This window comes from Nerophis lumbriciformis, linkage group LG13, assembly GCF_033978685.3.
Source record: "Nerophis lumbriciformis linkage group LG13, RoL_Nlum_v2.1, whole genome shotgun sequence".
Lineage (NCBI taxonomy): Eukaryota > Metazoa > Chordata > Actinopteri > Syngnathiformes > Syngnathidae > Nerophis > Nerophis lumbriciformis.
The window spans coordinates 12,747,291-12,772,920 of NC_084560.2; the positions used below are offsets into that span (position 1 = coordinate 12,747,291).

Genomic DNA, 25,630 nt, shown 5'->3' on the forward strand with positions numbered 1-25,630 from the left:
CTTTAGTTTTACATCCAACTGAACTGGATTAACATACAGTACATACAACATACAGTAATCCTATTTTAACTGAAGTGGATAAACATACAGTAGATACATTCATACATACATACAGTACATACAACATACATACAGTAATCCTATTTCCAATGGTACTACAGTCAGACTTTCAAACTCAAGTGCTAGTGACAAATGTAAAATACTGCCTAAACTCTGCACCTGGTGAGATATGCCACCAAAACATACACAGCACACACAAAACATACATGCAGCACACACAAAACATACACACAGAACACACACAAAGCACACTCAAAACATAACACACAGCACACACAAAACATACATACAGCACACACAAAACATACATGCAGCACACACAGCACACAAAAAACATACATGCAGCACACAAAAAACATACATGCAGCACACACACTACATACACAAAGCACACTCAAAACATACACAAAACATATACACAGCACACACAAAACATACATGCAGCACACACAAAACATACACACAAAACATACATGCAGCACACACAAATCATACATGAAGCACACACAAAACATACACGCAGCACACACAAACATACACAAAGCCCACTCAAAACATACACACAGCACACACAAAACATAAATGCAGCACACAAAACATACATGCAGCACACACAGCACACACAACACATACATGCAGCACACACAAAACATACACACAGTACACACAAAACATACACACAACACATTCACACAAAACATACAACCAGCACACACAAAACATACACACACAACACAACACACAGCATACACACACAACACACACATACAAGGTGTTTTGCTTAGTAGGAAGTTTCCTGCAGTTAGTTTGAAGTAGACACACAACACAACACACACATAAAATGTGTTTTAGTTAGCAGTTAGTTTGAAGTAGACACACACACATAAAAGGTGTTTTGGTTAGTTTCAAGTAGACACAACATAAACATAAAATATGTTTTAGTTAGCTTGAAGTAGACACACACACATAAAAGGTGTTTTAGTTAGTCTGAAGTAGACACGACATACATATAAAATATGTTTTAGTTAGTTTGAAGATTGTTTTGAAGTTGACAAAGGCAAACGTCAGCGTCCATCTTTGATTCCTCTTCTCTCTCACATCAGCGGTCGGCCACAGATTTGTTATGTGCATTAGCGCCCCCTACACCTGGACCTGCTCACTGTTAACTAGAGTTGTGTGTGTGTGACGTCATTCCTTTTAAAAGAAGTAAAAGGAGATGCCAGTTTTACGATATAATTATATTATAATGATACTTTATAATAGCAGACTATATCATGTAGTGTGAGGCTGATGTAATACACAAAGCTGCCAGTAGAGTTGAACAATTGCTTCAATGATGGCAAAAATGGCAAACAATGTTTCTTTTCTTACACGTGTGTTGCTATCCATAACAAATATGATTGTGGCTGAAATACAACTGTAAAAAATACTGTCTAGGTAGAAAACAGGTTGTAGTGTATAAATAGGCGTAAAACACGTAAAAAAATCCACGCACGCACGCGCACGCGCGCACACACTGAAGGGTCCAGGTCCTGCTGCGCGCGCACACATGGTGTATGTTGTGTGACAGGTGAACAGACCAATCAGCGGCCAGCAAGTGAGTGCGTGCACGCCCACAAGACACGGCAGCTGCGGACAGACGCAGACGCCTGGCCTTCATCACATGATCTTCATCATCATCATCAGCATCAGCGTCTAACGTCACTGTGTGTTTGTGTGTGTGTGTGTGGGTTGTCGTGCTGTTAGCGAGGACATGGCCGGCATCTTGGCGTGGTTCTGGAACGAGCGCTTCTGGCTCCCGCACAACGTGACGTGGGCTGACTTGAAGAACACCGACGAGGCGACGTTCCCGCAAGCGGAGGACCTTTATCTCGCTGGCCCTTTGGCCTTCTGCGTCGTTATGCTGCGGCTGCTGTTCGAAAGGTGGGTCTGACTCTGGCATGCTAGTGATGATGATGAAGGTGAACAATGGCATCCCGCCTGCTATCTTCCACGCACCGGCGAGCTTCACGCCTCCTTTGCAGGCCCGCAACGTTCCAAGGCGGCATTGGAAGGCAGTTCCAATGGAAGTCAGTTCCAATGGAAGTCAGTTCCATTGGAAGGCAGTTCCAATGGAAGTCAGTTCCATTGGAAGGCAGTTCCAAGTTGTCTTCAAACATCATCAACTTGCTGCGCTGCCATTGATTGTAAAATATGTGGATGGAGAGGGGGTGTGACGTTCATATGTTGTCAATATTCAGTGTTTTATAGTTAAAGGCCTACTGAAATGTGGTTTTCTTATTTAAACGGGGATAGCAGGTCCATTCTATCTGTCATACTTGATCATTTCGCGATATTGCCATATTTTTGCTGAAAGGATTTAGTAGAGAACATCGACGATAAAGTTCGCAACTTTTGGTCGCTGATAAAAAAGCCTTGCCTGTACCGGAAGTAGCAGACGAGTAGCGTGACGTCACAGGTTGTGGAGCTCCTCACATCCGCACATTGTTTACAATCATGGCCACCAGCAGCGAGAACGATTCGGACCGAGAAAGCGACGATTTCCCCATTAATTTGAGCGAGGATGAAAGATTCGTGGATGAGGAAAGTGAGAGCGAAGGACTAGAGGGCAGTGGTAGCGATTCAGATAGGGAAGATGCTGTGAGAGGCGGGTGGGACCTGATATTCAGCTGGGAATGACTAAAACAGTAAATAAACACAAGACATATATATACTTTATTAGCCACAACACAACCAGGTTTATATTTAATATGCCACAAATTAATCCCGCATAACAAACACCTCCCCCCTCCCGTCCATATAACCCGCCAATACAACTCAAACACCTGCACAACACACTCAATCCCACAGCCCAAAGTACCGTTCACCTCCCCAAAGTTCATACAGCACATATATTTCCCCAAAGTCCCCAAAGTTACGTACGTGACATGCACATAGCGGCACGCACGTACAGGCAAGCGATCAAATGTTTGGAAGCCGCAGCTGCATGCGTACTCACGGTACCGCGTCTGCGCATCCAACTCAAAGTCCTTCTGGTAAGAGTCTCTGTTGTCCCAGTTCTCCACAGGCCAATGGTAAAGCTTGACTGTCATCTTTCGGGAATGTAAACAATGAAACACCGGCTGTGTTTGTGTTGCTTCAGCCGCCCGCAATACACCGCTTCCCATCTACAGCTTTCTTCTTTGCTGTCTCCATTGTTCATTGAACAAATTGCAAAAGATTCACCAACACAGATGTCCAGAATACTGTGGAATTTTGCGATGAAAACAGACGACTTAATAGCTGGCCACCATGCTGTCCCAAAATGTCCTCTACAATCCGTGACGTCACGTGCCGGCGTCATCATACCGAGACATTTTTAGCAGGATATTTCGCGCGAAATTTAAAATTGCACTTTAGTAAGCTAATTCGGCCGTATTGGCATGTGTTGCAATGTTAAGATTTCATCATTGATATATAAACTATCAGGCTGCGAAGTCGGTAGTAGTGGGTTTCAGTAGGCCTTTAATATTGTAAATCCCACATTCTTTATTTTCATGTACATTCTGGGTGTCTCATTCAGTAAAACAAACTTAAAATTACATTCCGTTTTTTAAGGCTGTCTGTCATAACGTTTTTAGTATTCAATCAGACATTATTGTGAGGTTTTGTATTAGTGTTCCTAAAAATAGATATACCGGCTCCCAGAACTTTTTTTTTAAATCTAAGTTTGGTCCCCGAGTCAAAATAATTGCCCAGGCCTGGGTTAGATTGTACTTAAGAAGCACTTGGGAAACTGGCCTGTCTTCTGCAACTGGTGGCACTGTTGGTGTTTTCTGCATGAACCAAAATAGTCTCATACAATGTAGTATGTATATCAGAGATAAATTTAACTAGATATTGTTTTCGTGGCCACATTTCCATAAAGCTAAGGGAGGTGACTAGCCCAAATGATAAAAAAGTGAGGACTTAAAATCCAATCCAATCCAATCCACTTTATTTATATAGCACATTTAAACAACAAAAATGTTTCCAAAGTGCCGCACAACAATATTAAAAACAATATTCAAATATTATCCTTAGCTACACCAATGACTGAATAAAAACAAAAAATAAATCAATATAAAAACAATATAAAATTATGATTTAAAAACGATTTTAAAGGATAAAACCAATTAAAACAGTTAAAACAAATTGATAAAAAACAGAGGACAGAGGACCACAGAACTCACATAGTGTTAAAAGCCAAAGAATAAAAGTGGGTCTTAAGATGAGACTTAAAACACTCCACTGTGGGAGCAGTTTGAACATGGAGGGGCAGGGTGTTCCAAAGCTTAGGGCCGACCACAGAGAAGGCCCTGTCTCCCCTGGATTTAAGTCTGGTCTTGGGCACCACGAGCTGGAGCTGGCTCTCGGACCTCAGAGCGCGCGCAGGAGTGTAAATATGGATGGGGTCTGAGATATACTGAGGTGCCAGTACATGTAAAGCTTTAAAAACAAACAGCAAGGTTTTAAAATCAATTCTAAAATGAACAGGGAGCCAGTGCAAACTCTGAAGAATTGGGGTTATATGCTGGCGTTTCCTGGCCCCTGTTAATAGTCGTGCTGCCGCATTCTGGACTAACTGCAACCGGGAGAGAGCTTTTTGGCTAATGCCTGCATAAAGTGCATTGCAGTAGTCCAGGCCACTTGAAATAAAAGCATGCACGACTTGTTCAAAAAGGTTAAAAGATAAAAACGGTTTTACCTTTGCTAAAAAGACAAATATGATAAAAACACGATTTTAAAATGCCATTGACTTGTTTGTCAAGTTTAAAATCGCTGTCTATAGTGACGCCAAGGCTGGTTGGTGACTTTGGGACGCACATAATTTTGCAATGGTACCAAGTCAGTGAGGGCCAGACCAAAAACTGAAATTTCAGTTTTTCCCTCATTCATTATTAAAAAATTCTGGACCAACCAAGCCTTGACGTCGCATAGACAGTTGAGAACGGTGTCAGGGGGCCGTGGCCTTTTGAAATCGGCATATAAATTTGGCAGTCATCTGCATAAAAGTGATAAAACACTCCATGCCTCTTAAAAATCTCTCCAAGAGGGAGAAGGTATAGTGAAAACAGGATGGGGCCTGGAATAGATCCCCGGGGGACACCACAGTAAAGCGGAGCAGAAGAAGAGGTGGCGTCCCCCAGTCTGACAGAGAAGGACCTCTCTGACAGGTAGGATCTGAACCACTCTAATGCAATCCCCCTGACACCCACACAGTCTCTCAGGCGGTCTAAAATAATTGTGTGGTCGACTGTGTCAAAGGCAGCTGTAAGATCTAAAAGCACTAAAATGGCAGAGCTGCCAGAATCAGACATTAAAAGCAAGTCATTAAAAACCTTTAAAAGTGCAGATTCAGTACTATGCAAAGCTTTGTATCCAGACTGAAATGGATCTAAAGTGTTATTTTCATCTAATAAAGGCTGCAGTTGCGCCAAACCACATTTCTCCAAAATTTTGGACACAAAAGGTTATTTGGGAATGGGCCGATAATTTGACAAACTTGGAACCTTGAGGAACACTACTAAATAAGTTGAACAAATGACTACTGACTGCATGTGGAGTAAACAAGATACATCTTAGTTACATAAATCACATTACAATGTGTAATGGCCAAAAAGTAAAGGACTTTAAGAGGTGCCTTGAAGAACGCCTCAGTTGTGTAAATCACCCCAGTTTACTAAGTTTGCTAGCAAGGTTAAAATACCAATGCAACGATCTGCCAATGTGTTAGTGGTCCAGGTTTCTCTATACAACGGGAGCACTCTATCTAGTCTTTTGGGGAATTTGCTGTAAATAAGTTTATCTCCCAAGTTTTGAACTGAACTTGTTTATGGTGTCATTCCAGTGCCGGATGAGGTAATGCATTTGGCATGAGCTTGCACGCAGTTTTAGATGCCTCCCTGTTTACGGGTTTGCAGTGATTTTTTAAATTGCGTTTATTTCCAACCGTGTCTGGAAAAAATAGCAGTGCCAACTTCAAGATATACAGTTGTGGTCAAAAGTTTACATACACTTGTATTCCAATAATTTCTACAACATACTTGTTGATCACAAAAAATATTCATGAAGTTTGGTTCTTTTATGAATTTATTGTGGCCAATTTTTGTTTCATCTGACCACAGAACTTTCCTCCAGAAGGTCTTATCTTTGTCCATTTGGTGTCGGATGAAACAAAAATGTAGCTGTTTGGCCACAATACCCAGCAATATGTTTGGAGGAGAAAAGGTGAGGCCTTTAATCCCAGGAACACCACACCTACCGTCAAGCATGGTGGTGGTAGTATGATGCTCTGGGCCTGTTTTGTTGCCAATGGAACTGGTGCTCCACAGAGAGTAAATGGGACAAGCTAAAATCATTAGCCCGGAGGTTGGGTCTTGGGCACAGTTGGGTGTTCCAACAGGACAATGACCCCAAACACACGTCAAATGTGGTAAAGGAATGGCTAAATCAGGATAGAATTAAGGTTATATAATGGCCTTCCCAAAGTCCTAACTTAAACCCCAATGAGAACATGTGGACAATGCTGAAGAAACAAGTCCATGTCAGAAAACCAACAAATTTAGCTGAACTGTACCAATTTTGTCAAGAGGAGTGGTCAAAAATTCAAGCAGAAGCTTGTGGATGGCTACTAAAAGCGCCTTATTGCAGTGAAACTTGCCAAGGGACATGTAAGCAAATATCAACATTGCTGTATGTATACTTTTGACCCAGCAGATTTGCTCACATTTTCAGTAGACCCATAATAAATTCATAAAAGAAGCAAACTTCATGAATGTTTTTTGTGCCCAACAAGTATGTGCTCCAATCATTCTATCACAAAAAAATAAGAGTTGTAGAAATGATTGTAAACTCAAGAAAGCCATGACATTATGTTCTTTACATGTGTATGTACACTTTTCAATCAATCAATCAATCAATGTTTATTTATATAGCCCTAAATCACAAGTGTCTCAAAGGGCTGCACAAGCCACAACGACATCCTCGGTACAAAGCCCACATAAGGGCAAAGAAAAACTCACCCCAGTGGGACGTGGATGTGAATGACTATGAGAAACCTTGGAGAGGACCGCAGATGTGGGTAACCCCCCCCTCTAGGGGAGACCGAAAGCAATGGATGTCGAGTGGGTCTGACATAATATTGTGAGAGTCCAGTCCATAGTGGATCCAACATAATAGTAAGAGTCCAGTCCATAGTGGGGCCAGCAGGACACCATCCCGAGCAGAGACGGGTCAGCAGCGCAGAGATGTTCCCAGCCGATGCACAGGCGAGCGGTCCACCCCGGGTCCCGACTCTGGACAGCCATCACTTCATCCATGGCCACCGGACCTGTGCCCCCCCCACAAGGAATAGGGGAGCAGAGGAGAAAAGAAAAGAAACGGCAGATCAACTGGTCTAACAGGGGGCTATTTAAAGGCTAGAGTATACAAATGAGTTTTAAGATGGGACTTAAATGCTTCTACTGAGGTAGCATCTCTAATTGTTACCGGGAGGGCATTCCATAGTACTGGAGCCCGAATAGAAAACGCTCTATAGCCCGCAGACTTTTTTTGGGCTCTGGGAATCACTAATAAGCCAGAGTTCTTTGAACGCAGATTTCTTGCCGGGACATATGGTACAATACAATCGACAAGATAGGACGGAGCTAGACCGTGTAGTATTTTATACGTAAGTAGTAAAACCTTAAAGTCACATCTTAAGTGCACAGGAAGCCAGTGCAGGTGAGACAGTATAGGCGTAATATGATCAAACTTTCTTGTTCTTGTCAAAAGTCTAGCAGCCTTATTTTGTACCAATTGTAGTCTTTTAATGCTAGACATAGGGAGACCCGAAAATAATACGTTACAGTAGTCGAGACGAGACGTAACGAACGCATGAATAATGATCTCAGCGTCGCTAGTGGATAAAATAGAACGAATTTTAGCGATATTACGGAGATGAAAGAAGGCCGTTTTAGTAACACTCTTAATGTGTGATTCAAACGAGAGAGTTGGGTCGAAGATAAGACCCAGATTCTTTACTGATTCGCCTTGTGTAATTGTTTGGTTGTCAAATGTTAAGGAGGTATTATTAAATAAATGTCGGTGTTTAGCAGGACCGATAATCAGCATTTCCGTTTTCTTGGCGTTGAGTTGCAAGAAGTTAGCGGACATCCATTGTTTAATTTCATTAAGACACGCCTCCAGCTGACTACAATCCGGCGTGTTGGTCGACCACCACTGTATATTTAAACTGTGTACATTTTCAAAACATAAATGATGACACTTTGGAGAGGTTGGGGAAAGCCTCCAGAATCAAACATATTGCAGACAGACTCAACAAACAGGTTGTTAAAGTGACTGTGGAGCAAATTCTACACAAAACGTACACCAAAACATATTTAATACATATTATCTGGACCACAAGGAAGTGGTTTAAATGTAGATTCAAATAATTGGTTCTCTTTAAGAACTGTGCTCAACAATGAGCTGTCAGCTCATCTCTCGGGCTGTTGTTATGAAAAACATTGGTTGTTTTAATGTTAAGAAAGTGAAATGTGTGAAGTGTCTATGTGAGGTCCCTTCTTAAATGGTGGTTAACTTATTTTTACACTTGTATGACAGAATCTTAAAATCCTATGCACCGCTAGTGACATCTGAATATATTCAAACACTCAAATAACAATAATGTGGCTCTCAAGAAGCCAGAACAATATTTCATGATTCCTCTGCCCAGGAAAAAAAAAATTTTCTGTTCACTTATTTGCTTAATTTTGTTAAATAAAACTTGTTTCAAATATTTCAGTGTGTATGTATGTTTATAAGTGCTTTTTGAGCACATTCAATGATACCACAAAAATAATAATAATAACTGTGATCATTTTGTTCACAATAAGTGTGATATAAAATGTTCATATTGTTACATCCCTACTGGAACATAGTATCAGTTTAAATGACACTTGCACTTATTGTATTTCTTTTTTAAATGTACAAACTTACGTTACTTTGCATTTTCCATTCCAGATTAATTGCAAGGCCATGTGCTGTGGGCCTGAAGATTCAAGCCAACGGGCCACAAAAAGCCCAACCCAACGCCATCTTGGAGAAGGTTTTTACCGCCATTACCAAGGTGGTGCTTTTAGAGTTTCTATACTGGTAATATTAACGTTTTAGAACTTAAAACATCAAACATCTACTGTTTTACCAGCACCCCGATGAAAAGAGGCTGGAGGGATTGTCCAAGCAGCTGGACTGGGACGTCCGAACCATTCAGCGCTGGTTCAGACAACGACGCAACCAAGAGAAACCCAGCACTCTCGCCCGCTTCTGTGAGAGCATGTGAGCAACTTTTGAATCGACCCAGTGCCATTCTTTTACTATCAAGTAGCAACAACTACAGTAATTGTATTGAAATGGAACACACATGTGTATTACTCGTACACTAGGACTGTGTGCTTAGCTCTTTCACTAACAGCGCCGCTGCTATTAAATGGAAAAGATTACCGTAGTACCACAGAACATTTTTTGTAGCACAGAAACATTTAGGAGCAGTAAGAAATTTCTTAAATGTCACAATGTCATTATTAACACTCAAACAACGTACACATGGGCACTCATACATATAAACACATTGCCATCATAAGGCCTACTGCAATGCTCTATAAAACACAGAGAACATCCCCAAACTGTGCTAGTACAGTCGCTGGGTGATATGGAGCAAAACTTATATCCCGATATACAAACCCCGTTTCCATATGAGTTGGGAAATTGTGTTAGATGTATATATAAACAGAATACAATGATTTGCAAATCCTTTTCAACCCATATTCAATTGAATGCACTACAAAGACAAGATATTTGATGTTGAAACTCATAAACTTTATTTTTTTTTGCAAATAATAATTAACTTAGAATTTCATGGCTGCAACACGTGCCAAAGTAGTTGGGAAAGGGCATGTTCACCACTGTATTACATGGCCTTTCCTTTTAACAACACTCAATAAACGATTGGGAACTGAGGAAACTAATTGTTGAAGCTTTAAAAGTGGAATTCTTTCCCATTCTTGTTTTATGTAGAGCTTCAGTCGTTCAACAGTCCGGGGTCTCCGCTGTCGTATTTTACGCTACATAATGCGCCACACATTTTCGATGGGAGACAGGTCTGGACTGCAGGCGGGCCAGGAAAGTACCCGCACTCTTTTTTTACGAAGCCACGCTGTTGTAACACGTGCTGAATGTGGCTTGGCATTGTCTTGCTGAAATAAGCAGGGGCGTCCATGAAAAAGACGGCACTTAGATGGCAGAATATGTTGTTCCAAAACCTGCATGTACCTTTCAGCATTAAGGGTGCCATTGACAGATGTGTAAGTTACCCATGCCTTGGGCACTAATGCACCCCCATACCATCACAGATGCTGGCTTTTGAACTTTGCGTCGATAACAGTCTGGATGGTTCGCTTCCCCTTTGGTCCGGATGACACGATGTCGAATATTTCCAAAAACAATTTGAAATGTGGACTTGTCAGACCACAGAACACTTTTCCACTTTGCATCAGTCCATCTTAGATGATCTCGGGCCCAGAGAAGCCGGCGGCGTTTCTGGATGTTGTTGATAAATGGCTTTTGCTTTGCATAGTAGAGCTTTAACTTGCACTTACAGATGTAGCGACGAACTGTATTTAGTGGTTTTCTGAAGTGTTCCTGAGCCCATGTGGTGATATCCTTTAGAGATTGATGTCGATTTTTGATACAAATCCGCCTGAGGGATCGAAGGTCATGGTCATTCAATGTTGGTTTCCGGCCATGCCGCTTACGTGGAGTGATTTCTCCAGATTCTCTGAACCTTTTGATGATATTATGGACCGTAGATGTTGAAATCCCAAAATTTCTTGCAATTGCACTTTGAGAGACGTTGTTCTTAAACTGTTTGACTATTTGCTCACGCAGTTGTGGACAAAGGGGTGTACCTCGCCCCATCCTTTCTTGTGAAAGACTGAGCATTTTTTGGGAAGTTGTTTTTATCATGGCACCCACCTGTTCCCAATTAGCCTGCACACCTGTGGGATGTTCAAATAAGTGTTTGATGAGCATTCCTCAACTTTATCAGTATTTATTGTCACCTTTCCCAACTTCTTTGTCACATGTTGCTGGCATCAAATTCTAAAGTTAAAAAAAAATGTTTATCAGTTTGAACATCAAATATGTTGTCTTTGTAGCATATTCAACTGAATATGGATTGAAAATGATTTGCAAATCATTGTATTCCGTTTATATTTACATCTAACACAATTTCCCAACTCATATGGAAACGGGGTTTGTAGTTTGGCTCATAACTTAACCCAGGAATGTATATAATAATTTTTAGGAATGATGGGGGATTCCAAATACAGAAACATAGGTATAAACAACAATAAAAGTAGGTTTTGCATAATATGATACCAACTTAAGAGGTGTTTTGAGATGAGTAAAAAATAAAAAGCCAAAAAAACATTTAGCTATGCTCAATTCTTCAGCTAACAGATACGCAGAAGAACAAAATGTGAAATGAAGTGCCCTGGTTTAAGAGGACATTTTTCAACTTCAGCAGCAACATTAAAATAATTGACCTTTAACAATGGCGTTTTATAGGTAAATATTATTATAGGACATAAACACAAACATTTTAGCCAGGAACACCAACCTGCCAACTGCTTCATGATGCGGTGTGACAGGCTGTATACTGAAAATTACTTTTAAAAGTCATTAATTATAGTTACCGTATTTTTCGGACTATAAGGCGCACTTAAAATCCTTTTGAATTTTCTCAAAAATCAGCACTGCGCCTTATAACCTGGTGCGCCTAATGTACGGAATAATTCTGGTTGTGCTTACCAACCTCGAAGCAATTTTATTTGGTACATGGTGTAATGATAAGTGTGACCAGTAGATGGCAGTCACACATAAGAGACACGTGTGGACTGCAATATGACGCCAGTAAACAGACTTTGTGAACTACTTAATTGTTCAACCCAGTCCATTTTATACTTTGAAAGACTTTCAAAATGATAGGAGTCAAGATGGCTATGGGATGGGTTCATGATGTTTATGTTCATCTGAATAAACCCAGTGGACATGGTGTCATAAACCTAGTAGACATGGTGTCATAAACCCAGTGGACATGGTGTCATCAAGCCAGCCGAGAGTCATGGAATCCCAGAAAGGATCCGACTAGGGATGTCCGATAATGGCTTTTTGCCGATATCCGATATTTCGATATTGACCTAACCCTTAATTACCGATACCAATATCAACCGATACCAATATATACAGTCTTGGAATTAACACATTATTATGCCTAATTTGGACAACCAGGTATGGTGAAGTTAAGGTCCCTTTTAAAAAAATAAATACAAATAAAATAAGATAAATAAATTTAAAAACATTTTCTTGAATAAAAAAGAAAGTAAAACAATATAAAAACAGTTACATAGAAACTAGTAATTAATGAAAATGAGTAAAATTAACTGTTAAAGGTTAGTACTATTAGTGGAGCAGCAGCACGCACAATCATTTGTGCTTACGGACTGTATCCCTGCAGACTGTATTGATATATATCGATATATAATGTAGGAACCAGAATATTAATAACAGAAAGAAAAAACCCTTTTGTTTGAATGAGGGAGGGAGGTTTTTTGGGTTGGTGTACTAATTGTAAGTGTATCTTGTGTTTTTTATGTTGATTTAATAAAAAAAATAACAAAAAAAACGATACCAATAATAAAAAAACGATACCGATAATTTCCGATATTACATTCTAAAGCATTTATCGGCCGATATTATCGGACATCTCTAGATCCGACACAAGTTGGACATGCTGGATAATCACGGACAACCTATCCAAAGTCATCTCAGCACACTGTGACTGCAAGGCAGGGTTGAGAGAATGTTGTTCTCATGTAGCTTCACTTTTGTGAGAAGTGAGTACTTTTTGTTAATACAACAACCATCAAAGTTCTTTGACTGAGCACACCAAGTTAATACAAAGTGGGGCTGTTATTTATTTTACATTGTTTTTGACTTACAAAATGTTTACCTGAAATGATCCGAACAAACACAGTCGTCAGCAAGTCACATCTGGGTTGATTGTATGCTAGTCTTCGCCGTTAACTTTCTGTTGGTCCAGAAGTCCGCTTAAGAATGCGATACAAGCGAGTTTTATTCCTTCCACTTCCATTGTGGCATTGGACAATGGCACACCTCGTCGGCATTATCAGTATTATTGGATAAATTATCGGAGACAATAATTTCCGCCCTTCAATGTGGATATCAGCAATGCATTGTGGGAAATGTAAACTAATCTAAACCCCTCTCAACGTCAATTCATCAAACGATGAATGAAAATGACCTTAAGAACGCTGCGGTCATCGATAAATTGCTACGTCGGTTTGTTTCTTTTTGTCGTGTCTGGCTTTCAAAGTGGATACAAGAGGTGGTGTGAGGTCCAGAAGAGCTGCATCCATAGTGGACGACAGCACTGGACAGCAACATCACTCGACTCTGGGAGCCCAAACTTTACCATTCTTTGGTCAGTGTAGATGTGCAGTCCTTAACTCTGACACCATGTCATGCTGAGGTTGTTTCATACACGTGTTTCATACACGACTTCTCTATTTCAGTTGTCTCAAGTTCAACACACATGAGCTAACTTGGCTAACATTGTGACGCAAGCACCTCACATGACCTACGGTGGCCTAGGTTAGACAAACAAGACAATTGTCACAACAGACCACAACTCTTATTTTCTGACATTCCCAAATGTAAATGAATAAGAGTTCCTTCAGCTGCCTGAGACTTTATACATAACTTGCTATCTACTGTACCCTTTTTAAAGAACTGAGAGGGTGTCAGATATTCAAGATGTTACATTTCTAATGCATTTTTTTGGCTTTTTCCAAATATCATTCCATGACATGTATTTTTTCTAAAATATTAAAATCAATCATCAGTTTCTGAACACATGCATCATTTGCATTCCGAGTATGATGTTTATTTATTGTACCATAAAACTTAACATTTTTTAAAAATGGTATCCTGTTTAAAAACGTATCCGCCAGTTTGTGGCTGTTATAAGGCATCATTTCAGAGAATATGCATTTTTACAGCATGTTTTAAAGAGATAACATTTTAAAAATGACTTCTGGGTATATATACTAAAATAGAATTAGATGTTTATTTAGAGGGCTTAAGTGCAGTTCCCGTCTAATTTGTTTAATTGAAGGTACAGTACGATGATTGACATGCAGAACCTTTTAATTGGCTATTGTCTATGGCTGTGCACAAATTCAGAACACTGGATGCTACTACTACTACAAAAAAAAAGATAAATACAAATAAATTCTCAGATTTAGCAGTCTTGCAAGCCAATTCTAATTCCGTAGGTAGTAACAGTTAGGGTAATTTTTAAACTATTTTAAGATTATCATCGTCAAATGTTTACAATTGTGTGTTGTAATCTTTTGACTATATATAATAACTAGGGATGTCCGATAATGGCTTTTTTACCGATATCCGACATTCCGATATTGTCCAACTCTTAATTACCGATACCGATATCAACCGATACCGATATATATATAGTCGTGGAATTAACATATTATTATGCCTAATTTTGTTGTGGTACCCCGCTGGATGCATTAAACAATGTAACAAGGTTTTCCAAAATAAATCAACTCAAGTTATGGAAAAAAGTGCCAACATGGTACTGCCATATTTATTATTTAAGTCACAAAGTGCATTATTTTTTTAACATGCCTCAAAACAGCAGCTTGGAATGTGGGACATGCTCTCCCTGAAATAATCCTGATACCCACTGAAACTATGGGAAATACTGTACTTTGACTTTCACAAAGTGCATTTTTAAAAAACATTTTTTAAACATGCCTCAAAACAACAGCTACAAAAACAATGAAGACACACAGCTTCAGTCTAGAGTATACTATAAACTGGGCTCAATCTGCCCTGTTCTTAACGTATTCGTATGAGTAACAAAAATGTGCAAATAAAAAGAAGAAAGGCACAAAAATAAAAAACTGTTTCAGTCTAGACTAGTAGATAACACAGCCATCCTTTGAAGTGCATGAACATTAATAAAACTGCTTCAGTCTAGACTAGTCGAAAACACAGCCATCCTTTAAAGTGCATGGGGAAAAAAGGCACAAAACATTAATAAAACAGCTTCACTCAGTCCAGACTATTAGTCTATTTGTGCAACAGATGAAGCTCAGAGAATGGGCTAATTCTTTTTCTCCTTGTCATCACGTGTGAGAGGTAGATTTTTCTTAAGGAAAACAAGCATCTGCAAGGGGTTCTGGGTATTTGTTCTGTTGTGTTTATGTTGTGTTACGGTGCAGATGTTCTCCCGAAATGTGTTTGTCATTCTTGTTTGGTGTGGGTTCACAGTGTGGCGCATATTTTGAACAGTGTTAAAGTTGTTTATACGGGCACCCTCAGTGTGACTTGTATGGCTGTTGATCAAGTATGCTTGCATTCGCGAGTGCGTGTGTCAAGCAGTAGATAGTATGTGACTGGGTCAGTACGCAAAGGAAGCGCCTTCAAGGATTAATTGGCGCTCTGTACATCTGTACATCTTCCTGCGTCCGTGTACAAAATTTTACTTTTGGAAACCGATACCGATAATCTTGAAACTGATACCTATAATTTCCGATATTACTTTTTAAAGCATTTATCGGCCGATAATATTGGTGGTCCGATATAATAACCATATGGGGCCGGACATGGGCATTATTTTTTTTTAAAGTGACATTAAAAATGGCATTAAATAGGTTAGGGTTAGGGCAAAACTACTATATTGGGTGAAACAAGTATTAAGGTGACTATATGCCATACTTGCCAACCTTGAGACCTCCGATTTCGGGAGGTGGGGGGCGTGGTTAAGAGGGGAGGAGTATATTTACAGCTAGAATTCACTAAGTCAAGTATTTCATATATATATATATATATATATATATATATATATATATATATATATATACATATATATATACAAGAAATACTTGACTTTCAGTGAATTCTAGCTATAAATATATATTTATTTTATTATATATATATATATATATATATATATAATAAATACTTGAATTTCAGTGTTCATTTATTTACACATATACACACACACAACGCTCATCTACTCATTGTTGAGTTAAGAGTTGAATTGTCCATCCTTGTTCTATTCTCTGTCACTATTTTTCTAACCATGCTGACCCTCTCTGATGATGCATTGATGTGTGGCACGCACAAAAGTGCTTTCATCAAATGCACTAGATGGCAGCATTGTCCTGTTTAAGAATGTCACAACATTGCTGTTTACGGCAGACAAACTGCTTTACGGTAGGCGTGACTGCTGTTGTTGTGTGTTGTTGCCGCGCTGGGAGGACGTTAATGAAACTGCCTAACAATATACCCACATAAGAAACCAAGAACTCGCCTTCCATCATTCTACAGTTATAACGTGATTGGGCAGGCACGCTGTTTATTTTGCGGGAATCTTGAATTTCGGGAGATTTTCGGGAGAAAATTTGTTCCGGGAGGTTTTCGGGAGAGGCGCTGAATTTCGGGAGTCTCCCAGAAAATCCGGGAGGGTTGGCAAGTATGCTATATGCGCATTATTTAATGTTTAAAAGCTCTAATTATGTTATAAAATATGTATTCATAGGGCTGTATACAGTTTTTTTTAAGCTCTCACTATGAAAATACTCTATTTACTAACAATAATCCTATTTCGCGACAATTTGTTTACCACGGTCAGGCCTGGGACCAATGAGCAGCAATAAACGATGGAGGACTGCAAACATATACAAGGTTTATTATTCAATTGTAGAGATGTTTTAGAGAGGCAGGTGCCTGCAAGTTTGCATTGTGGTGCACTTATTTTAGGAGAGGAAATGAAATGATTCATAATTGTACTTTTTGTATTGTATTACACAATAACTGTGATATGAAATTGTCATTTTGTTACATCATATAACAAAATGACACCTTCATTTGATTATTCATGTTATTTTTTTTACCAACAAACTGATGGTAAACATTGGAAACAGAAGTTAAAGTGAAAAGCAGATATTTTAGTTTGGCTAGTGTATGATTTCATTTGAAAATAATTCAATTACTAAAAAAAGCTTGAATTAGCTAGTTTTTTCAAATAATATAAAAGGTACACACTACATTTCCATGCGTTACATTTTTTTCTGTCATAATTGAAATCTGTTAATCAAGAAAGATGAAATACCTTACTGACGAACATTATTTCCAGGCTTTTGCAGGCCACAAAAAACGATGTGGTAGGCCGGTTGGGGCCCCCAGACCTTGAGTTTGACACATAGAGTATATCCACATTTCAATACTGTTTTCCCTCGAGAAGACCTAATAAAATGGTTGCTCACTTTTGCACTTGCACGTTGCATTTTCCATACGCATATAGTCATGCCAAGATCACACCTCACTCCTACCCACTTTTCCAAAGTGGGCTGGCTCAGGGTGGAGGACAGAGTAAAACAACTTGCACTGAGCCTAGTCTATAAAATCCGCTACACCTCCCTGACACCGAAGTACATGTCAAACTACTTCCTTAACTACTTCCACTAACCACGTTAAACCCAGATTCCGAACTAACAAAGGTCTTATCTCATTCTCTTTCTATGCCACATCAATATGGAATGCACTCCCAACAGGTGTAAAAGAAAGGGCATCTCTATCCTCCTTCAAAACCGCACTAAAAGAACACCTCCAGGCAACTACAACCCTAAACTAACACCCTCCCTTCCACATAATACCTCTTCGGATTGTAAATAATCAAGCGTAAACAATCAAATGTAGACACTTTTTGTTATACTTTCTGATTTCTCTCTATGTCCACTACTTGCTGTACTTATCCTACCAAGTCAGTCCTACACTGTTTCAATATCCATTTCTCTGATGATGCAATTGTTGATGCTGATTGTTGATGACTGAAGTGTTGATACCAACCAAACCTAACCCCCCCCCCCCCCCCCCCCCCCCCATAATCCCACACCCCGGATTGTAAATAATTCAATGTATATACTCTGATGATTATCTTGTGTGATGACTGTATTATGATGATAGTATATATTTGATAGTATATATCTGTACCATGAATCAATTTAAGTGGACCCTGACTTAAACAAGTTGAAAAACGTATTCGGGTGTTACCATTTAGTGGTCAATTGTACGGAATATGTACTTCACTGTGCAATCTACTAATAAAAGTTTCAATCAATCAATCAATCAATGGCATCGCTAAAACAACAAATCTAATGATGGCCTAAGATGTTTTGCACAATCCTCTAGTTTGCGTAAAGCCTTAAGTCTTGACACTGCCTTAAAGACTCCTGGGCTGTAACGGAGAACTGGCTCCTCTTCAGTACATCAGGGAGATCACAGTTACTTAGCGCTGTGGTATTAAAGGCTAACAAATGAGGCTGGCAGAGGGGAATTATGTCTCACGCCAGCAAACCAAATGTGACACTTTGAGACACTTGTAAAAAAAAAAAAAAAAAAAAAACCTCACATGTACCAATGTGCCCGAGGCTGCTTCCCTGCCAAACACTTCCTTTGCTCATCCAAATCGCTGGACTCTTATTTCTCAGATCTGCTGTCTTAACCGAAACACTATTTTGAGCTCTTTGAAAATAGCTGATTGTATGGGTTGATGGATGAATGGAAAAAAAAGCATAACTGGCTGCACATTTAGTTGACCAGCTTGCTAGATCAATACGTAGGTAGGTAGGTAGGTAGGTAGGTAGGTAGATAGATGCAGGGCTCGAATTTAACCACGGCAACCGCAGCAATTGCCGCGACCGCCATTGTGACTTGCCGTAATGCCCTGCAAAGTTGAGCAGCATCCATAGCAAGAACATGCTGTGATCGCCCTTGATTTTTGACTTGTTAACGGACGAGGGATGTAACGATAAACGGTATAATTGGTAAACTGCAGTAAAAATCCAGACGGTTAGTAATACCGTAATTACCGAAAAAACTTCATTTATTAATGCATGTTAGGCAACTTTTTACTTCCTGAATACTGAAGCGCCGCAGTATCTGCACATGCTCACTAGAGCCGTTTGGCTCATTTTGAACGTGCAGCTAGCATCCTTCCGTCAGCTGCTGGGACTGAGAGTTAGCATGCAGCAGGCGATGTGTCGGGAACGTTGCCACAACTTTTTATAAAGTATGTAGTTTGTTAACTGGGATGCTTAACCGTCCTTTAATCAACTGCTAACTTTGTTAGTTAAGTTTTCCAATAACATCAATGATAGCTAAAATCATCAAATTGAACGCAGGCTGAGTTGTCGGTGAGACACAAAGATTGTGTAGTAGATGTGAGAGGTATCACTCCCCTTTATTTTTGTTGGCCAAACTGTTGCACTGAAGTACATGGTTGTTGTTGAAGAACAAAGCTTGTTTATTAGACTGTATCTTCATTAGTCAAACTGCTTTGTGTTTTATATTGATATCAAAAAAGTAAACACCTTGTTTTTTTTACATTACTTTGTTTTTTTTCCATTCCACAAAGTAATTCCTTTAACAACCATTCATGTGACACAGCAATTTGTTAATGTTTTATGGTGTATAATGAATTACTATACGACCGATTTCTGCTCAAACTCTCAATGGATCTGTCCCGATACAGCATGTACATGTACATGTACACAACTACACACACTACATGTACATGTACACACACTACATGCTGTGTATATATGAACACTTGTTATCTATATGGACAAAAAGTGCAGTTAAAAAGTGCAGTTATGTCTTATGTCCATAAGGGGCAATCTTGCAAATTTTTCACATTTATTAGCATTTATTTATAGTATTATTTTGTTTCTGCCATATTACTTTGTTTATAATGCTTGTGTTTCTTTCATATGCACAATCAAACTTGAGGTAGACATATACATTTTGAATGTGTTGTTTGTGTTTTTTTAAAATAAAACTTGGTTAAGGATTTCAGTATAAGTATCTTTTTGAATACATTTCCTATTTGCAATTAATGCTTGTCTTCTCTTTTTTCAGGTGGCGGTTTACAGTTTATCTCTACATTTTCACTTATGGAGTGCGTTTCCTTAAAAAGGTATTTCTGTCCTCCGCTTATAATGAGCAGTTCCATGGGAAATAGGCAAGGCAGGTTTATTTATAGATCACATTTTCTTTGCAAGGCAATTCCATTTCATGATGTTTTACAATAATCATAAAATCATTCAATTACAATTGAAGAGTGTGCATAAAATACTTTCAGTTGCCATAGGCACAGTTAAATACGTGTTTTCAGCCTGAATTTGAACATTGCCAAAGTTGAGGCCTGTCTCCAATCTTCTGGAAGAGTGTCACCATGATGAGTCCTGATTCTAGGCACCAGAGATGGTTCTTATGGTTCTATCACGCCACACTAGACCATGAAAAGACTGGTACACAAGCAGAGCTGTTTTGAAGTCTATTCTCTGAGCAACAGGAAGCCAGTACAGTGACCTAAACACTTGACTAATATGGTCGTATTTCCTGGTTCTAGTCAGGACTCGAGCAGCAGCATTCTGAATGTACTGCAGATGCTTTACAGCTGGTTCAGAGAGCCCAGTGAGAAGGCCTCATAGTAATCCACCCAGCTGGAGACAAAGATTATATTCCAAGTCTGCCTTCAACACTATTCAGTTTTAGGTGGTTAAAAGCTGCGGATGCTATTGACTTAATGTGGTTGTCAAAGTTGAAGTCATTACCCCTAAAGAGGGTGTCAAGGTGACTAGTTTCTCTTTGCTCCTGTGGTCCACTGACAATGATTTCAGTTTTGACCAAATTTAGCTGGAAAAAACGGTTTTGCCTACCGATATGTTTGATGCAGTGACGTCACACATAATCCATAGCACATACAGTAGAAATATAATCTATATAATCCATAGCACATACAGTAGAAATATAATCTATATAATCCATAGCACATACAGTAGAAATATACAGTACAAGTATTCACACCGCTTCACTTTTTCCACATTTTGTTGTTACAGCCTTATTCCAAAACTGAATAGTTTACTTTTTGTCCTCAAAATTCTACACACAATACCCCATAAGGACAATGTGAAAAGGTATTTTCCCCCAAAAAATGCAAATTTACTAAAAAAAATAAAAAAAAATCACATGTAAATAAGTATTCAGACCCTTTGCTCAATACTTTGTTGATGCACCTTTGCAGAATTACAGCCCCAAGTCTTTTTGAATACATTCCACACCTATCTTTGGACAGTTTTGCCCATTCCTCTTTGCAGCACCTCTCAAGCTCCATCAGTTTGAATTTATTCCATTTTGGAATAAGGCTATAAATAACACATTGTTTAAAAAGTTAAGTGTTATGAATATTTTCTGGAGGCACTGTAAGTCCATTCCAAATAGTTACTAATATATAGGTTAGTGTTGTTCATACCTACCTTTTGTTTTCTGTTTGACTCATTTTAACTTGATCAAACCTTTTCTAGCATTGCACTCTACAAAATGATACATGTATGTATCAATTTGCAAGGTCAGTTTCAGTTTATTTGGAACATACTGTTGTAATGCATCACATATTTTCACTTGTTTCATTACAGCACGTCCGAAAATTAGTAGGAAAAAGCAGAGCTTATTTAATCCTACCCCTTTTCAAACCATAGCAATTTTATCCCATTTCCTTGTTCTCTGTTACAGAACAGGGAATAAATAAATAATATACCATGGTAAGTAAAACAAATATTAAATACATAAATAATATTTTTCTCCAAAAAAAAGAGGGAAAAAAAAGGGTTGAAGATGTTCATCATAATTCTTGTGTGTACTTTGTGAACACTTATAGTTTGAACAGTCTCTTAAAGTGAATCATATTAGTACCTTGCTTAATCCATTCCATTATTTAATTCCACATACTGATATACTAAAGGTTTTAAGTGTTGTACAAGCATACAAATGTTTTAAATTAGATTTTCCTCTAAGGTTATATTTCTTCTCTTTTGTTGGGAAGAATTGTTGTAGATAGCAGGTCATAGTTGGCTATTGTATCGGAAGTGGAAAAAGTTGTATCAGGAAACCCCTAAAACTAATTCAAACGTTTTCAATTTGACTGTGTTAAGTATTTAAAAAATGCACATCCTAGTATATCATTTCCACAGAATAATGTCCACCTAAGGGGGCATGTAAGAAAATAATTGAAGCCACTGCTGTACTGTGAAGTTTCATTCCTGAACACACCGCTTACATTACATTACAATACATTACATTACATTACATCTATGAAGTTTCATTCCTGAACACACCACTTACATTACATTACATCTGTGGAACTGGCTTTTTCAGTGTAGCTTGAAGAGCATCACGGAGCTAATGTAAGTGAATATTTCAATAATAACTCCAAAACAATTAGTTGAAATAAAAACAAAAAACTGTGATGTGCACTGACAAAGAGACCATACGCTTGCTGAAGAAGTGAAAACATTTTCATATAATGCGGGATTCAGAATAACAATAACAACAATGCAATATATACTCCTATTTATTTAATTGTTAGAACCATGTGAACCATCTTCACAGGACAAAACTTGGTGAGACTGCGTTTTAGGTTTATGCTCCTAAAATCTGGAATTGTCTTCCAGAAGATGTAGTACAGGCCTCAACATTGGCATTGTTTCAATCCAGGCTAAAAACCCCTTTATTGAATTGTGCATATGAAAGTATTTTATCCACAGTCATATGTTTATTTGAATTGTGATTATTTTGACAAAACATTTCTTTTTAGTTTTGCTTTCTGTAGAGCACTTTGAATTGCCTTGTGTAGTAATTATACTCTTTAAATAAACGTGCCTTGTCTAATTGTATTTAGTCTCATGAATATTATTTTGTAACACACCCCGAAAGGGACAAGCGGTAGAAAATGGATGGATGGATATTATTTTTATTGCCACTGTATATGGCAGTACAAGCCAAATGTTTGGACACACCTTCTCATTAATGGTGCCAACCACATTGATAAAGCAAGACATTCCACTAATCAACCCTGATAAGGCACACCTGTGAAGTGAAACCCATTTCAGGTATCTACCTCTTGAAGCTCATGGAGAGAATGCCAAGAGTTTGCAAAGCTGTAATCAAAGCAAAGGGTGGCTATTTTGAAGAAACTAGAATATAAAACATGTTTTCAGTTATTTCACCTTTTTTTGTTAAGTACTTAACTCCACATGTGTTCATACATAGTTCTGATGTGACAATCTACAATGTAAATAGTCATGAAAATAAAGAAAACAAATTGTTTGAGGAGAAGGTGTATCCAAACTTTTGGCCTGTACTGTATTGTAAAGAATATTTAATATTAGTATAAAAATGAATTTGCACAAATAAAGGCCCCTCCCATGTACACAAAGGACTGATTATTAGTAGTCCGAGAAGAAGGAAAATGCATTGAAAACATTGTTTTTTCAGTTTTATACTTCCATTTCTTATATTGTACCTTATTTTAGAAGTAATGAATTGTCATTGACATAGACACCCTGGCTATGGAACACTAAAGAATGCTGGTACAACTACCCTTACCAGGTAGGTCTTCATTACCACTTTTCCAAAGCCCTGACAGTAGGTCTTGCAATATTTGAGCTCAAGTATGCATTCATGTGTTCATGCAGCCATTGTCTGTGGACGTCCACTATTACTACTTACTGGAGCTGTCCTTCTACATGTCCATGCTCTTCTCCCAATTCACTGACTTCAAGAGGAAGGTAAGACGAGCTGAAAACCAGACCATGGATTGTAGAGTTCCAATGAAGAGTAGAGTGCCAACGAAGTATCATTGTCACTTACAAAATATTTAAATACTAATAATAATAAAGTCTTCCTACTACAATATTTCTGCAATACAGTATGTTGGATTACCAGTAGGCTTAATGAGGTTGGCAAACATGGAGATGTATTGAAAATGGAATAAATAGTTATATAATATAATGAGATAAATAAAACGACTACATAAATCAATAAAGTTCAAGAAGTTTATCAGGATTCTTCTTCCTTGTATTTTGTAAACACTTTGAGTTTAAACTGTACACTCTTTGCTTAGTCCAGCTCATAATTGAATTTCACATACTGATATGCTCAAGGTGTTAAGTGTTGTTCAGGCATATAAATGTTGAAAGGGGAGCTCTTATGTAAAACCAACTCTTCCTACTTCTTGCTACCTTTTGTTTCGTGGTGGGAAAGGAGCTAAACCGGAAGGCAAAGCTCTCAATTGACCGGTCGATCGACATCCCCATCCTCACCTATTGTCATGAGCTTTGGGTTATGACCAAAGGACAAGATCACGGGTACAAGATCTATGTTCCCATCCTCAGCTATGGTCACGATCTTTGGGTTATGAGTAAAGGACAAGATCACGGGTACAAGATCTATGTTCCCATCCTCATCTATAGTCACAATCTTTGGGTTATGAGTAAAGGACATCACGGGTACAAGATCTATGTTCCCATCCTCATCTATGGTCACGATCTTTGGGTTATGACCAAAGGACAAGATCACGAGTACAAGGTCTATGTTCCCATCCTCAGCTATGGTCACGATCTTTGGGTTATGAGTAAATGACAAGATCACGGGTACAAGATCTACGTTCCCATCCTCATCTATGGTCACGATCTTTGGGTTATGACCAAAGGACAAGATCACGGGTACAAGATCTATGTTCCCATCCTCAGCTATGGTCACGATCTTTGGGTTATGACCAAAGGACAAGATCACGGGTACAAGATCTATGTTCCCATCCTCAGCTATGGTCACGATCTTTGGGTTATGAGTAAAGGACAAGATCACGGGTACAAGCGGCCCAAATGAGTTTCCTCCATCAGGTGGCGGGTCTCTCCCTTAGAGATAGGGTGAGAAGATCTGTCATCTGAGAGGAGCTCAAAGTAAAGCCTCTGCTCCTCCACATGGGGAGGAGCCAGATGAGGTGGTTCGGGCATCTGATCAGGATGCCACTCAGACACCTCCCTGGGGAGGTGTTAAGGGCACGTAGGAGATGTCTCCCGGCTGGCCTGGGAACACCTCAGGATCCCCCGTGAGGAGCTGGAGGAAGTGGCTAGGAGGAGGGAAGTGTGGGCTTCTCTGCTTAGGCTGCTGCCCTTCAGATAAGTGGAAACAGATGGATGGCTGGTACCTCTTTTTGTGTATTTGGAATCTGCATAAGTCCCAAAAATATTCCATCAAACCTCCGAGGCATGGCTGGATATTTATCAAACAATTTCGCCTTCCTTCATACTTCCTCCGAACGAACCGTTTAGAGTTTGTTCAATTTGTGAGGTTTTTCCAAGTAGTGACATCAGCAGATATCACATGTATGGTAAACTTTTACCCAAAGAGCGTTGCATGAGTCCGCCATTGTAGTCCGATGGTGTAGTCAATCAATTCCTTATTTTTCTCTATCTTCTTGTTATGGGGCAGACTGGCTCGTACATGCACATGCATCCTTCGCTGTTGCCATTTCTAATACAAAGTAACATATAGT

At 39.0% G+C, this 25,630-nt stretch overlaps 2 protein-coding genes across 2 annotated transcripts in view; one reads left to right on the plus strand and one right to left on the minus strand.

Moving 5' to 3' along the window:
• stk39 (serine threonine kinase 39) overlaps positions 1-1,148 on the minus strand; it is a 74,191-nt gene extending 73,043 nt beyond the window's left edge. The window contains exon 1 of the mRNA XM_061971678.1: positions 1,068-1,148. The gene's annotated coding sequence lies outside the window, so the exon portion shown is untranslated. The remainder of the gene's footprint in view (positions 1-1,067) is intronic.
• Positions 1,149-1,706: 558 nt separating this feature from the next.
• Positions 1,707-25,630, plus strand: part of cers6 (ceramide synthase 6) — a 45,184-nt gene continuing 21,260 nt past the window's right edge. Inside the window, exons 1-6 of the mRNA XM_061971692.1 lie at positions 1,707-1,983; positions 9,085-9,190; positions 9,269-9,399; positions 20,152-20,209; positions 23,632-23,682; positions 23,769-23,861. Of these exons, the coding sequence (XP_061827676.1) occupies positions 1,814-1,983; positions 9,085-9,190; positions 9,269-9,399; positions 20,152-20,209; positions 23,632-23,682; positions 23,769-23,861 (609 nt within the window). The 5' untranslated portion in view covers positions 1,707-1,813. The remainder of the gene's footprint in view (positions 1,984-9,084; positions 9,191-9,268; positions 9,400-20,151; positions 20,210-23,631; positions 23,683-23,768; positions 23,862-25,630) is intronic.